At 43.9% G+C, this 15039-nt stretch overlaps 1 protein-coding gene across 4 annotated transcripts in view; it reads left to right on the top strand.

Moving 5' to 3' along the window:
- AOAH (acyloxyacyl hydrolase) overlaps positions 1 to 12437 on the top strand; it is a 78014-nt gene extending 65577 nt beyond the window's left edge. For 3 of the 4 annotated variants that reach the window (XM_080579796.1, XM_080579798.1, XM_080579799.1), the window contains 3 exons: positions 974 to 1070; positions 4299 to 4375; positions 12024 to 12437. In XM_080579796.1, the coding sequence (XP_080435922.1) occupies positions 974 to 1070; positions 4299 to 4375; positions 12024 to 12152 (303 nt within the window). In that variant the 3' untranslated portion in view covers positions 12153 to 12437. Of the gene's footprint in view, positions 1 to 973; positions 1071 to 4298; positions 4376 to 6104; positions 7058 to 12023 lie in introns of those variants that run through there. The other variant, XM_080579797.1, reaches the window with a different exon arrangement.
- The last annotated feature ends 2602 nt before the right edge of the window (positions 12438 to 15039 follow it).

Here is a 15039-nt window from a genome sequence, read left to right as displayed (position 1 = left end):
CATAGCAGCCACTTATTCCCTGATTTTTAACCCTGCCCCCTGCAGCCATGTAAAAGAACCAGTAAGCAGATATAGACAAAGGTGTCATCTCTGTGCATTGTCATACTAATGTATGCATTCAGTAAACAGAAAATATGGCCTTAATTTCACCAAGGTTTACATACAGGTTTCATTTTATGTCCCATCCCTCTTGACTTATTAAGAACATTCCTAAATCTTTACAGGACTGCAGCTTATATGTTACCTACACCTCAGGACATACAGGACATGTAACTGCAGTCCACGTACAATTCCTGTGTCTGCAGGGCATGAATTAATCTTCCTCCTGGCTTCCTGTCTGAAACTAATTGTCTATGTTATCATCCAAACTGCGCATGTTAAATATTTAGGAGATCCTGATCTCTGTTACGGCTGTAGAAATCACACTGGATATATCAGTTAGGTCTGTGGCCGAGGGAGCTAATTTACTCCACTGAAAGTAAGAGCAGAATGTGGTCTGGCTAGCTGAGTGCCAGTACGCATGACGCAGCAGCAGGAAGGATAATGGGAAAGGGGGAACATTTATCGTCTGCAGAAAGTTTCTGTTTTCTTTAAGAGGATTGGAAATGACGGGGCTGCCACTTGTCAAGAGGCCTCTGAAAATGAGAGAGCCTGAATAATTATACAGGACTAGAGCTGCTGCTAGAAGGGGTTTGTGGTAAAATAACTGTATGCTGTGTTCATCGTATTATCTCAGATGAGGTCTCAGTGCAAATCTGCAATGGCTCATTGCATCGCGAGCAGGGTAGCCCAAAGGCAGAGAATGTCTGGTGCATGTCTGTGTCACGATAAAGAACCCTGATTCTCCTTTCCCCCAGTTACAGGGGGATATTAGCTATGAAATTCCTGCCTGCACATCAGAGACAAAACCAAAACCCATTCAATAGCAGCGTGAGTATCAATGAATTGACATCAAATTGTTCGATTTTTGCAGAGAGCCTTACAGCTTTCCAACGTCCTGAAAGAAATAGCGAGATCTGAGAAATTTGGCAACTTCGATGTTTTCTACATGGATTTCCCACTGAGACAAAGTAAGTTGCTTTTCTCTCTCCTTGTCTCTCAGGCAGCGTTCAGTCCCGTGCTGAGCTGCTAATGCCCTCTCTACATGTTAGCTCTGTACCAAGGCAGCCTGGGTGACCCTGGTGGCACTGCCTCCAGAAGACGAATTTTTCTTGGCCAGTTTTCCTCCCTGAGTAACATAGCTGCCCTCCCTTAGCTCAGTGTTTTCAAAAGCATCTCTCCCAATAAGAACTGGCTTACTTCCTGTGCTTCCTCAAGCACCAGAATACCTCTGCAGCATTGACTCCAGGACCTTACAAAACTCATCCTTATGTGATCTTAAGTGACATTAGGGAAGTGCATTACCTAATTCACTTTCTTCTGTAACTGACATTTTAAAGGGGGAAAAAAAAAAAAAAAAAAAAGAGCCAGGAATGTATATGCTTGCTCCTCCATTTTAAGAAAAGGATCAGCATGGGGTGAGGGACTGAGGTGGGCAATGTATTCAAGCAGTTAGACAGTGATGGAAAAGCAGGAAAACAGCTTTTTTCCTACATCCAGACTGAACCTCTTGTGTTTCAACTTATACCCATTGCCTCTTGCCCCACCTTGTACTGCTGTGAAGACCCCGTCCCTGTCCCCTTGTCACCTTCCTGAGGGCACTGGGGGCCACAGGCAGCTATCCCCTGAAGCCACCTCTTCCCCAGGGCAAACCATCCCCATCCCTCAGCTCATGGGGCAGAAGCTCCAGCCCTGGCCACCCTTGGGGCCTCCCTAATACCATGAATTTTTAGATTCTGTAAAGAATACATAATAATAATAAAATCTGATCTGCATTTCTTTATATTGGTATTCAAAAGGAGAGGTCCTGCTTGAAAAAAAAAATTGCCTGGGGACCATATGTTCTTTTATTTTTAATTTTTTTTTAATGATAATTTAAATCCCAAAATGTAGACAGCTAAATCTGGAGCCATGAAGGGACAGAAGCAGCCTGGCAGTACTTCAAAGTGTACATCTCTGACACCTCTCCCCATCAGTGTCTGGGTGTCCTTGGAAGCACGAAGCTGCCGAGGCATCGAAGATTATCGCAAAAGTCTCAGCCGCAGCCAAACCCCATCAAAACTCACTAAATTATTTTATCCTCTACGACACAGTTCATGAAGCTGGGTCTGGGTCTCATGCAGACCACCGAGGGAGGAGGTAAAGAAGACGATGGGAGAGGGAGTTTTTCCACCCAAAACTTAGCTTGGAGACACAGACCTCACTGCAAGTTAGATATCATAGCACAGAGTTTCAGGATGTCCGAGTCTCTCTGTGGGTTTTATATCAGCTACTTAATATTTAACAAGTCATTAGGGTTTGGAACAAACTACCTGCTGGGTAGGCAAATTACTTTAATAAGTTCAATTGCTAACTTCAGGTAATTTATTTGCTTTCACGAAAAGAAACATCTTAATATAATTTGCTGTTCTTGATTACAGCGCATTAAATAAATGAGGTAAACAAAATCACACATGCACATACAAACATCGGCTCTGACAGACACTTTGTGAAGTTTCCTGCAGCCCTGGTGCTAACCATGTGAGCTTCCCGTCAGTAAAGCTGTCAGTTTGCGAGCGCGCTCAAAAGCGAGCTAAGGCTGCTGACCTACTTTCCCGGTCTCTTTCTGAAGCAAGTGCAGATCCTCCCCTAGACTCTCCAGACATCAAATATTTAGTGGTGGTTTCATGCTGTGATGAGGACACTGACTCCAGGCAGGCCTGTGCATGTGTACATAGCAGCTCCCAACCTCCTTGGAATGAAAACAGGGTATACCAGCATTTATTGTAGGTTTAGATGGACAGTCAAGCTCAGATGCTGCCTTTGGCTGAAGTGCTTAGCGGTTCTATAAAGAAGGGGCGCAATAAATACAGGGTGTGGGTTGCTTTTCTTGTGGAGATGTGAGCAAACCCTATTGTAGTCCAGCCTAGGCAATGGGCACTTTTAAGGCAATCTCCGGCTGTACTCAAGATTTGTCCAAGAATTTGCTCTAGGATTTTTGGAGATCAAATATAATGGAATAAATTGACCTTTGTTGATAGAAACCTTACTTGCTATTTCTGGACTGGAACAGTAGCATGTCTACCAAGCTTTTTTTACAGCACACAGCCTCATACTCGGTGTATAACATCATATAGGGGTTAGGCAAGTTCACACTGTGTGTGTATGTTGTGCGCACTTTTAATCCCTGGTGTAAAATAGGATGAAAATGTTTTCATGTCCAATATCACGCAATTTTGAAGCAGGCCTTCAAGCCCTGTGCCTTGAAACAAGTTACTTTGGTGTTGAATAAAGCTTCTCAAGTACATTTCTATAATTAAAGCAGGAACACTGCCAGTCTGTGAATTCCAAGTCACAATGAGCACCAGGTATCACTTCTTGACACAACAGCCAGAGTCCAGTGAACGGTGGCAGTTCTAGGTCAGAACTGTAGCACTTGAAAGGAGAACATTTTTCTCATGACGGGATGCCTGTATAACACTATTAAGAATTCTTAATCTGTCATTATAAAAAAAGATATGAAATTTACAGTCTGTTAATGCTATATCCACCAGTCCCGTGTTTGATCACTCTACAGCCCTTTTGAAGAAAGCAAGCTTTTTACTTCTCTAATGGCTCTGGGGCTTACAGTACAGCAGCATTTGCATTGAATGTCATGCTTATGTAATTCAAAAGGTTATTCTGTTGGAGTTGAAAAAGATCACTCAGAAGAAAAGTAACTGAAAATGACATCTTATTCCTGCAGACATCAGCCCCGGAAAATACTGTGTTACCCTCTATTTCTCTAAAAATCACTGTTTTCTTTAGCTTTTCTTCATATATGTACACACACACATTTTTTTGCTCTGCTGAAGCTGCAACTCAAATGGGAAATACAGAAGTATTAAATCAGTATTAAATAATTTATAGCTTTACTCACTGCAGCATCAGTCTTAGTTAGGAGGGAAAGCGAATTCTTTTACAATCATTTATGTTCAAAGCACTTCCTTTCATAAATATTGCAGATAAAAAAAAAACACTAAAAAAAAACAATAAAAGCTTAAATACTGTCCCAAGGAGAGGGGGATTGCATGCAGTATTGGCTCTGACAACTTCATATAAATTATCATAATCTTCATGCAGAGCCGTTGTGAGCTTAAAAGTAGCGAGGGCCTTGGGAGGAGGAGGAGGGGGCCCATCTCCGCGCAGTGCCATAACCCCTATGCTTATGTGCTTGGCAGCGGCCGAGGAGTGGCGCAAGATGGGCGGCGAGCCCTGGCAGCTGATCGAGCCGGTTGATGGCTTCCACCCCAGCCAGGTAAAATCCAGAACCAAGGTGAGGGGGTCGCAGAGTGGGAGGGATGCCAGCGCCCGCATTGGGTTGGCTGCTCACACTGCCTGTGGTGCTCACGTGTCCTGCAGCAGGGATGGGGGGGGGGTTCTTTCACGAGAGACCCTGACCCTGTCCCTACCCATAAATAAGACCATGGTGAAGACCCTGCCCATGTCCATGCCCCTACATCTCACATCCTCAGCCTCCAAGGCCACAGAACCCCCCCCCCATCCTAGCCTGGAACAGTTTTTGTTTTGAAGCCATACCTATAAACTGGCTTATGCACTGCAGCCACATGATGAAGCACTTCTCTCCCAATTCCTTGGCCTCCAAGGATGGGTGGCTGGGGAAAGTTTGTAGTCAGAAATGAATGAAAGGGAAGGAGAAACAGCTGCTTGGCTGTAACTCCTCACTTTGCTAACCTTATGCAAGGTTTGCCCTGTTCCCACCATGCTCATTTTCAGAGTACCTCTTTTCTGAACCTGCGCAATGCTTTGGGAGAGCACGTCCTGCAGTCTCCTACAAGCAAAGCAATGCATTTTCTATAGGCTAGCTTCGGGTTTCAAGTATGTACACAGTTGAAAATAAATTCATATTTGAAATATTAAAGTGGAAACAAAAGAGTGGCCCATCTTGCTGGTATGGCCCAGAGTAAAACTGTATGACTGCCCAGCAAACAGTGCTACAAGGGGCCAATCCCTGTGCCCAAAAGCACAGACTGAATTTCTGAGGCAGTTTTATGATGGGAGCCAACCCCCACACACATATTCTCTGTCGACTGCCTCTTCAGCCAGTGGGGACAGGCGTAGGGACATCCAAAGCATAAGTGCTTTCCTTGCTGTCTTTTACATCCATGCTGGTCAGCTGAATAAAATGGTGGCTGGCTCACCTTTGCCATGTCAGAAGAATTTCCTGGTCACAGAGGGACCCCTTCATAGCAGAAATAATGCCTGCTTGGCTACCAGGCCGTACCACGAGGAAGCTGTGGGAAAGTATGGGCTTAGAGCCTGAGGACATGGGGGAAGCGTGTCTGGATATTTTCGGTGCAGGCCTTTTAAAAGGAAGCAATTAGAGAAAACTTGGCAAACGAAACAGGAGTGAAAGCAGTGATGAAACAAACCCCATTCCCACTCCCACCATCTGGGGAAAATACACAGAATGAGGCTGGAGCAGAGCAGGGAAGGTCTTTGTGTTATTTTTATGCCTTACCCCGATACCCAGAGGCTGGCCTGAGGCTTCCTATAGCCACCAGCAACCAGCCACCAAGGGAGCCAAGTTCACTGGGTCACAGCGTCCCCTCAAGGCTCTTGCCCACATCCTGCACCCCACCAGCTGCTGCAAGGCAGCATGGAGTCGGGCACAGCAAGTGTTCATCTTGAAGGGAACCTTCCTAAGTCAAAAGAAAGTTGCAGAAGGGCATGGAAGGGCAGCTACCAACCCAGGCACAGCTCCCAGCACGGCAGGCTGCAGGCCCTGGCCACATGCTGCTGTATTTCACTCCCCCTGGGCCTGGCATCCTGCGGTCGTTACCATCTCCCTCTCCTGCTGTTAGGATGACGTTACTGCTTTTATAGGTACATTTTCCCGTACAGTCAAGGTGCCAGCTGTAGATATGCCTCACTTCAAGTGAGTTATTGCCTTTCTAGGATTTATTAATTAGCCTTATCCAAACATTCACTGCTTTAAATCCATTTTTCTTTTCCTGCTGTTATAGGGACGTCTGTTATCAACACAGCGCTGTTTGGACTGAGACAGAGCACTCTGCTCTGAAAGAGTGGCTCTCAGGACAAAGAAGGGGAAGTGTGAGCACAGCGTGATATTTAAGAGTACGCTTGAGAGAGATGATAAACAACTCACTCACTCGTCATGCAAGTTTTATTTAAAGTTTTACTTTATAATGGCGTGAATGCCTCTGGCCAGATATGGCTTTAATACCATCTAGTGCTGCCTAGCACAAAAGTTGATGCTTGTCAAGTGAAGGAGTTCTTTTACTTCCATCTTTGCAGCTATTCTCCACTTGTCACACACAGCCTGACAAATAAATATGACTGATAAGTCCTAACTCAATCTATTTTACAGCATTTTTCTCAAAGATCTCAAAGCATTAGAGAAACAGTCATGAATATTTGAACTGAGCAGCACCCTAAGGAAAATACACACATTTTAGCTCTTGCCTTCAGATGCAGAAAAACTGAGCATGGGGTATGAGAAGCACAGTGCCATGGTGAGCTGGAGGAACACCATGCTCCCCCCTTGTTTCTATGCACCACTGGGCAGAAGAAGTCTGATGTCTGCCCTGGATTTCACCTGCCATTTATCTGGCATCTCATTAATTGAAGAAATAAATAATCCACTTGTGTAAACAGGTGTCAGCACATATATCCAATAGACCATCATTCCAATTATGCAGTAGAGTGGAAGGGAATTGAACCTTCCTAACAGACAGCCATAGACAAATCACTGCAAAGAGAAGGAAGAGGAAAAAAAAAACAAGAAGGCAACCATCCATTTGTCCCATCAGAGCTATTCTGTTTTTTCATGCATTGAAAAAGGCTAGGCTAGGACACTTAGAGAAAAAAAAAATTATCACAGTATCACAGTATCACAGATTTCTAGGTTGGAAGAGACCTCAAGATCATCGAGTCCAACCTCCGACCTAACACTAAGTACTCCACTAAACCATATCGCTAAGCTCTACATCTAAACGTCTTTTAAAGACCTCCAGGGATGGTGACTCCACCACCTCCCTGGGCAGCCCATTCCAATGCTTAATAACCCTTTCGGTAAAGAAGTACTTCCTAACATCCAACCTAAAACTCCCCTGTCGCAACTTTCGCCCATTCCCCCTCGTCCTGTCACCAGGCACGTAGGAGAACAGACCAACCCCCACCTCTTTACAGCCTCCTTTAAGGTAACTGTAGAGAGCGATAAGGTCGCCCCTGAGCCTCCTCTTCTCCAGGCTGAACAAGCCCAGCTCCCTCAGCCGCTCCTCGTAAGACTTGTTCTCCAGACCCCTCACCAGCTTGGTCGCCCTTCTCTGGACTCGCTCGAGCACGTCCATGTCCTTCCTGTAGCGAGGGGCCCAAAACTGAACACAGTACTCGAGGTGCGGCCTCACCAGAGCCGAGTACAGGGGCACAATCACTTCCCTAGACCTGCTGGCCACACTGCTTCTTATGCAGGCCAGGATGCTGTTGGCCTTCTTGGCCACCTGGGCACACTGCTGGCTCATATTCAGCCGACTATCAACCAATACTCCCAGGTCCCTCTCGGCCAGGCAGCTTTCCAGCCACTCATCTCCCAGCCTGTAGCTCTGCTTGGGGTTGTTGCGCCCCAGGTGCAGGACCCGGCACTTGGCCTTGTTGAACTTCATACAGTTGGCCTCAGCCCATCGGTCCAGCCTATCCAGATCCTCCTGCAGAGCCTTCCTGCCCTCGAGCAGATCGACACACGCACTTAGCTTGGTGTCATCTGCAAACTTGCTGAGGGTGCACTGGACGCCCTCATCCAGATCATCAATAAAGATATTAAAGAGGACCGGCCCCAGTACTGAGCCCTGGGGGACACCACTAGTGACTGGCCTCCAACCAGATTTGACTCCATTCACCACAACTCTCTGGGCCCGGCTATCCAGCCAGTTTCTAACCCAGCGAAGCGTACGCCAGTCCAAGCCCCGAGCAGCCAGTTTCTTGAGGAGAATGTTGTGGGGAACTGTGTCAAAAGCCTTACTGAGGTCAAGGTAAACCACATCCACAGCCTTTCCCTCATCCACCAAGCGCGTCACTTGGTCATAGAAGGAGATCAGGTTCGTCAAGCAGGACCTGCCTTTCATAAACCCATGCTGACTGGGCCTGATCGCCTGCTTGCCCTGCAAGTGCCGCGTGATGACCCTCAAGATAATCTGCTCCATGAGCTTTCCTGGCACTGAGGTCAAACTGACAGGCCTATAGTTCCCCGGGTCTGCCCTGCGGCCCTTCTTATAGATGGGCGTCACATTGGCTAGCCGCCAGTCAACTGGGACCTCCCCCGATAGCCAGGACTGCCGATAAATGATGGAAAGCGGCTCGGCCAGCTCCTCCGCCAGTTCTTTCAGTACCCTCGGGTGCATCCCATGCGGCCCCATCGACTTGCGCACATCCAAGCTCCGTAGCAGGTCGCCAACCATTTCCTCATGGATAGCGAAGGCCACGTCCTGCTCCCCATCCCCTTCCACCAGCTCAAGGCACTGGGTATCCAGAGAACAACCGGTATTGCCGCTAAAGACTGAGGCAAAGGCGGCATTAAGCACCTCAGCCTTTTCCTCATCCTTAGTAACTAGGTTTCCCCTCGCATCCAGTAAAGGATGGAGATTCTCCTTAGTCCTCCGTTTCGCGTTGATATATTTGTAAAAGGATTTTTTTGTTGTCTTTAACGGCAGTAGCCAGGTTGAGCTCCAGATGAGCTTTGGCCTTTCTAATTTTCTCCCTGCACAGCCTCGCTACATCCTTGTAGTCCTCCTCAGTGGCCCGCCCTTTTTTCCAAAGATTATAAACCCTCTTTTTTCTGCTAAGCACAAGCAGCAACTCTCTGTTGAGCCAGGCCGGTCTTCTTCCACGCCGGCTCGTCTTTGGACACGTGGGGACGGACCGCTCCTGTGCCATCACGATTTCCTTCTTGAGGAGCGCCCAGCCTTCCTGGACTCCTCTGCCCTTCAGAACCGCCTCCCAAGGGACTCGGCCAACCAGTGTCCTGATAGTCTCCATAGTGTCCACAGAGAGTATTTTGTATCTAAGAACCCTTGAAGGAAGGGATAAACACCAAGCACTCGTGTTTAGCCCAGCCCAGAACTATATTTCATTATGGGACATTCCTACAGGAAGAAGAGCATTTTCCTGTGTGTTTTCATTAAGCTGCAAAACTGGAGATTACTCATTCTTGGCATATCTGTATTTCTCTTAAGTTTAAACACTAAAACACCCAGATCAATCTGTAAGTGGATGAAATTCACACCATTTACTTTTAACATCTAAAAGCATGATGTATGAGTCCTCCCAAGATCCCTCTAGAGTCATCTCTGAGACAGTACTTCCCCAAGTCCTGCTTGATTGTCCTTGGAAGAAATTTCTTTCCCTTGACAAGAGGGGGAGCCCAGGGGCTTTCAGCAGCTTTTCCTTCCTACAAATCTCACTGCAAACCATCCTGAGTGCCAGATGGCTTCAAGGACATTGCTTCTGTCTGGAACAGCTGATTGCTTTGTTTGTATGGCATGACCATGCATTTCAAGAGGATTCTGTGCAAATGGCTTCATTTCTTGCTTTTATGAAGTTACAACTGAGAACGCAAAAGCCCTGAGCATCACAAACTGGAAACAGGGATGCTTGGAAGATTCTTAATGATTATGTACAGGCAGGAAAGCACAGCTTGAGTGTGATTAGATTCTCCCTTTTTCTTTTTTTAAGTCTTAGGAAAGCACATTATAACCAGGGAAGAGAAAAAAGTGAAACAAAACACATCAGATTAGTTGTGTATTTACACTTTGCTGAGAAACATTCCCATCCCCATTTTGGTACAGAAGGAAAAAACAGCCAAAAGCTGCTAAAATAACACAACCACCTCAAAGTCACAGTCATCCAGGACTTTATGAAAAATAGGCAATATTTCCTTTAAAAATTTTTCAGGATTTTATTTATTTATTAATTAAGATTAAAATTAAAAAATGCAAAAAATAAAAATAAATGTAACTGGTGCCAAAACACAAGCTGTTTGGAATTTAAAAAGGACCTATGAGAGAAATGATTTCTTGAATCATGAACCTTTCTCTGTGCCTCACCACTCATCCAGTGTAAATTATCAGCACCTTGTGAGCAGGTGTCTGAGCAGGACCTATGTTATTTAGGACATTCTAAGCACGTCTTAAATTGCAATCAACAGCAGTCTGAACACTGTAGAGTGTACCTCCTGTGATACTCTTTCACTCTTTCAGGGGGGTACAACATGCAAAGATAGTGGGTATTGTTTTGTTTTAAAAAAAAAAAAAAGTCATCCTGCTAAAAACATAAGGAAGGTTTAGGGACTTGTGAAGGAGGTTTGGAGACTCCCATGCCAAAAAGGACCACTCTGACACAGAGAGGTCTCAACCGCCTGGCAGCTGCTGAGTGTCCCAGAACCTTGTTTAGTCACATTAGGAATTTGTACCAAGAAAAAAAATGCCATGTTACAAAATCTCCCCTATTCTTCTCCCCTGCCTAATGTCTAATAGCTTAATGAGGTTGCAAATGACAAGAGTCCAAGAGCTTCCACCCTGCAAATGTGGCTCTCTGTACATTAGCTCTGAATAAAGTTTTCTTCTCCTGGCCCATCATTACAGCTTTTTTTCGAAAGCACAGCATAAAAAACTGCATAAAATTTCCCTAAAGGTTCCAGTCTCTTTCTGAAACAGGGTTCAAATAGTTTGAGTCCATAAATCCATCTTGGCCCTTCGTACGAAGGCTTTGTTAGCCCTATTTAAGCCTTGTAATTATAATCAATGTTAGCATGAGTTTCAGACTTGAAAGTAAAGTTACTATATAGGAAAAATATAACCATAGGTCAAAAGTTGAAACAAAAAAGCATTAGCAGGGTGTGAAAACTTGGTTAAAGGAGAATCAGGCTATTCTCTTTCCCTTTCTCCTACCCTTGATGATTTTCACCCTGGCAAAACAGTAGATACAATTTCTCTTTAGTGCATAACTTCTAGGGCAAACACTCTGTAAAGGCTAGAGCAGTTCTGATAGCGAGGAGAAAAGCTATTTTACCATTTTCTGCAGGTCTCATGGGAAAAGGCTCTGAAGACAGCCAGCAGCAGGTGTGGACTTAGAGAATCAGAGGTGGTTAGTTTTGAACCTGGATATAATTGGGCCTCTTTTTCCCAGCACCTGGGGTTTTCTTACAGGATAACAAAGAGAATAGTTATTAGAAGTATCAGAGGAATTCAAGAGCATGAATTCCTTTGGACTGGCAAGAGATTTATGCTTTATGTCCAAGCAGTGCTTTTTGAAATAATGCTTTGGGGAAAAAAAGTGAGACCCTGTGGCTTTTGAACAGAAGTTTGTTGACCAGATACTGTAGGCATCAGGAAATGGTTGAAGACTCTCATTAGACCTGACCATCTGCTTGTATGTCTTTATTTTCCTGTAATTGATAAAAATAATTTACAACACTTTTGCAAAGACAAAGCACAACTGTAACAGAGAGTAGAACTTTATGCTTGCAAACTCCACATACGGTCACATTTTCCTTCTATGATATATAGCTTAAAAAGGGTTATTCAATGTAAGGCTTCAAATCTGATCTTTAAAAAAAAAAAAAGAAAAGAAAAGAAAAGAAAAGAAACACCTTTTTGGAATCCCCCCCTGCCCATTTTATCAGAAATGAGCTCTTGTTGATAAATCCAGTACTTGCTCTGGTCAGGGAAGTACAGATATGTAATCCTCACCTTATTTTACTGTTCAAATGGATTTTCATCTATTCAGGCAGCTGGAACAGAGTATTTTCTTTGGCTAGAGGTTACGCTCCATCACATTTATGGAGGGGAGTCTGCCTTCTGATGGGGACTGGTATAAAACCACTGAATTATACAGGCACAAGAAATTGATAGTATTTGTGCTGTTCACAGATTGCTGCAGCCCTGGGAACAAGCATTACCTGGCAGAAGGCACTACATGAATGGCCTCAAGTGCTTGGAAAGGAGAATCCATTCAACGACCAGATTGAAGCTATATTCAAAGATCAAGGTGGACACTGACTCCCAAACTGCCAGAGCCACAGTTTACAGGGATGCCTCCTGGTACATTCCAGAAAACAACATGATTAGAGACCAAAACAAAAGAAAATAGAGGGCACAAGTTATCAGAGCCACACTTATTTTTGTTGTTGTTGTTCAAAATAGCAGTACAAAGAGACAGTAGTGCTGAAGTTAGCATAGCAGCATTCTTTTCAGTGCTGTATCTTAACTGCAAAGTCACCCACCTGTACAATTAGACTGGGCTTTTTCTGTGGAGCTACAAAAATAAAATAAAATCAAAGGATACTTGCCAGCTAGACCATTCATTGTACTGGTTTGCAAATGCATAATAAGATTGTTTCCACATATAGCAACCCCCTAGCCGTACCTCATTGTTTTCCCTGCAGAACGGTATTTCTGGGCTTTCGATTTGTACTGTTCAACAGTTAATCTGATCCCAAAAGGGGCGGGAGGGGGAACCCAATCTAATCTTGTTGCTATGAGTTGTATACATGTAATTACCTCAACTGTCAATATATTATTTAGCTGCTATTTGCTTATTAAAATGTGCGAGGAATAACAAGACACTAGATGTTAGATTTGCCTGGCAGCATTAGTTCAGTTTGACTGAGCACAGGTTCCCTTTTCCACCATTAACGAGCTCGTAACTTGACAACCCTTCAAGTATTTAACACAGCTTGCTTTTTAAAGCTTTAACACATCTCTACTCTTTAGCTTCATAACACATGCAATAGGCACTATAAGTCCCATGCATTTTGCAGGTATGACCTAAGGAATTGCTGAAGGTAATGGGCAGCTCTTACCTGCTCTACTTTATACACAGTATTAAAGATTGAGAATTAAAAGTATTTATTTCACCAGCTCACCCAATACTTTTAGCAAAAGGCAAACAAGAACACAACAAAAAGAAAAAAACACCACCACAGAATACCCAAGCAAAATTAGATACAGCTCTACTAGCAGCCCTACTGGTGATAAAGGGATCAGACAGCATAAAATAGCACAAATTACACGTGGAAAAATATGGTAAATAGAAAGTGTTAACACAGCATGACTAAAGCCATCAAAATTAGCCAGGGCTCAGTTATACTTGGTCTATTTTTTGTTCTGAATGTGTCTGTGTATATGGCTGCATCAGCTGTGACCCAGCTCTGAGGCTACAGGACAGACAGACGGCCTGGCTGTGTGCAGGCCCAAGCACACCGGCCACATCTGTAGGAGCTGTGTCTGCTCCGTAGTTTGAAGAGGCAGAGGAGTACTTGCAAATACTGTTTTGATTGAAGCAAATCCTAAATACCCTATTTTTTTGTACTTCTTTTTTAAGTACAGTCAATGCAGCATCTTTTATTAAGATTAAATTCTTCTGGGACAACTGCTGATGTTTGAGGAAATACTCGTCATCTTCTTTAGGAAATCAAGAGGGAATGCACTTTAATTGAATGATACTTACTATCATATGTCCCACTTCATTCAAGGCATTCAGATGTTACCAAATAGCCACTGTCTCCCAAGAAACAGTTTCAACTCAGTTGTCCTCAGACATGCCTCTGCTATTGGTCGCACACTGGAACAGGCTCCCCAGGGAAGCAGTCACTGCACCAAGCCTGTCAGAATTTAAAAAGCATTTGGACTGTGCACTTAGTCCCATGGTCTAAAATTCTGGGTAGACCTGTGTGGTACCAGGAGTTGGACTTGATGATCCTTATGGGTCCCTTCCAACTCAGGATATTCTATGATTCTATTTAGTGCTAGAAGAGGAAACATACCTGCTTGCTGTACAAAAATCTCTGCCAAATGGCACAGTGTTCAATATACGCTTTCCAGGTCAGGTTTCTTACTGTCATTAAAAACAAAACCAGGACAAAAGCAAGTGCATCTACATTGTTTTACAATAGACCACGTACAGCAAGGACAATACCTCCAGACTCATATTGGATAATTTCCTTTATACCAAAACACAGAAATGCGGCAATCAAACGAGGGAAGAGAACACTGTGTTTAGAAGCCAAATTTTCAAGCAGTTACTGCATCCCAATTGAGTTTAGGCTTTGATAATGCCAATTAAGAGTTTTAAAAGCTAGTAAGACTCAAATTTCCTCAGTTAAAATAAGCTTCATTGCCCAGAGCAAAGCATATTCATTTGTAGAATTTCTTATTAGTAAGCATCTTGAAATTGTGTACAATGGAAAAAAAGAAGACTAAGAGGATGTTCTAAATTTATAAAAAGGCAAGAGAGACCTGAAATCCCCAAAGCTCTTAGACTTGCCCTAGCAGTGTAATTAATCCATGCTTAATACAGTCTTTGAGGGACTTGACAAAATGGGCTTGCCACTGGCTGCAGGAGCACTAATCAAAGCATATGTCACACCTTAGCAGCAAACTCTCCAATTCAGCACTAAAATCAGGCGGTATACAGAAACTTCATTTGTAACTAATGCAGTAACTATTTGCCAGTAAAGATGAATTTGGGGTGTATTATGCCACCACCTTTTACAAGTACTACATCTCTTTGTTGTTTCAAAAATACAAAAAATAGTTGAAGATCTGCATGCCCAAATGCTTTTTGAGCAGCACTGGTAAGTTAAATGCCCAATTTTAAACAGCTGGTTCTGACAAAGCTTAATCTAAAGCAGTAGTGAGCTATGTATTCTAGTCTATTTCCCTAATTTAACCATCTCCTGATGCTTAGGATGAAGATGACAAATGCCTGAGTAAAAGAAAAAAAATTGCTCTTGGGAAGTTAGGTATAGCACCATGAAATCAAGCTTTATTAACAGTACAGATTTTTAAGAAGGAATGTCTTATCACGGGCATCCCCCCACATAGTTGGATGATGTAGATACAGGGGGATTTCATCAATGCCTTACAGCACATGGTTTCAATGCAC

The sequence above is a fragment of the Anser brachyrhynchus genome, assembly GCF_964034855.1.
Source record: "Anser brachyrhynchus genome assembly, chromosome: 2".
Classification (NCBI taxonomy): domain Eukaryota; kingdom Metazoa; phylum Chordata; class Aves; order Anseriformes; family Anatidae; genus Anser; species Anser brachyrhynchus.
Note: the sequence above shows the minus strand (reverse complement) of the source record. Positions and strands in the feature narration are given on the sequence as shown.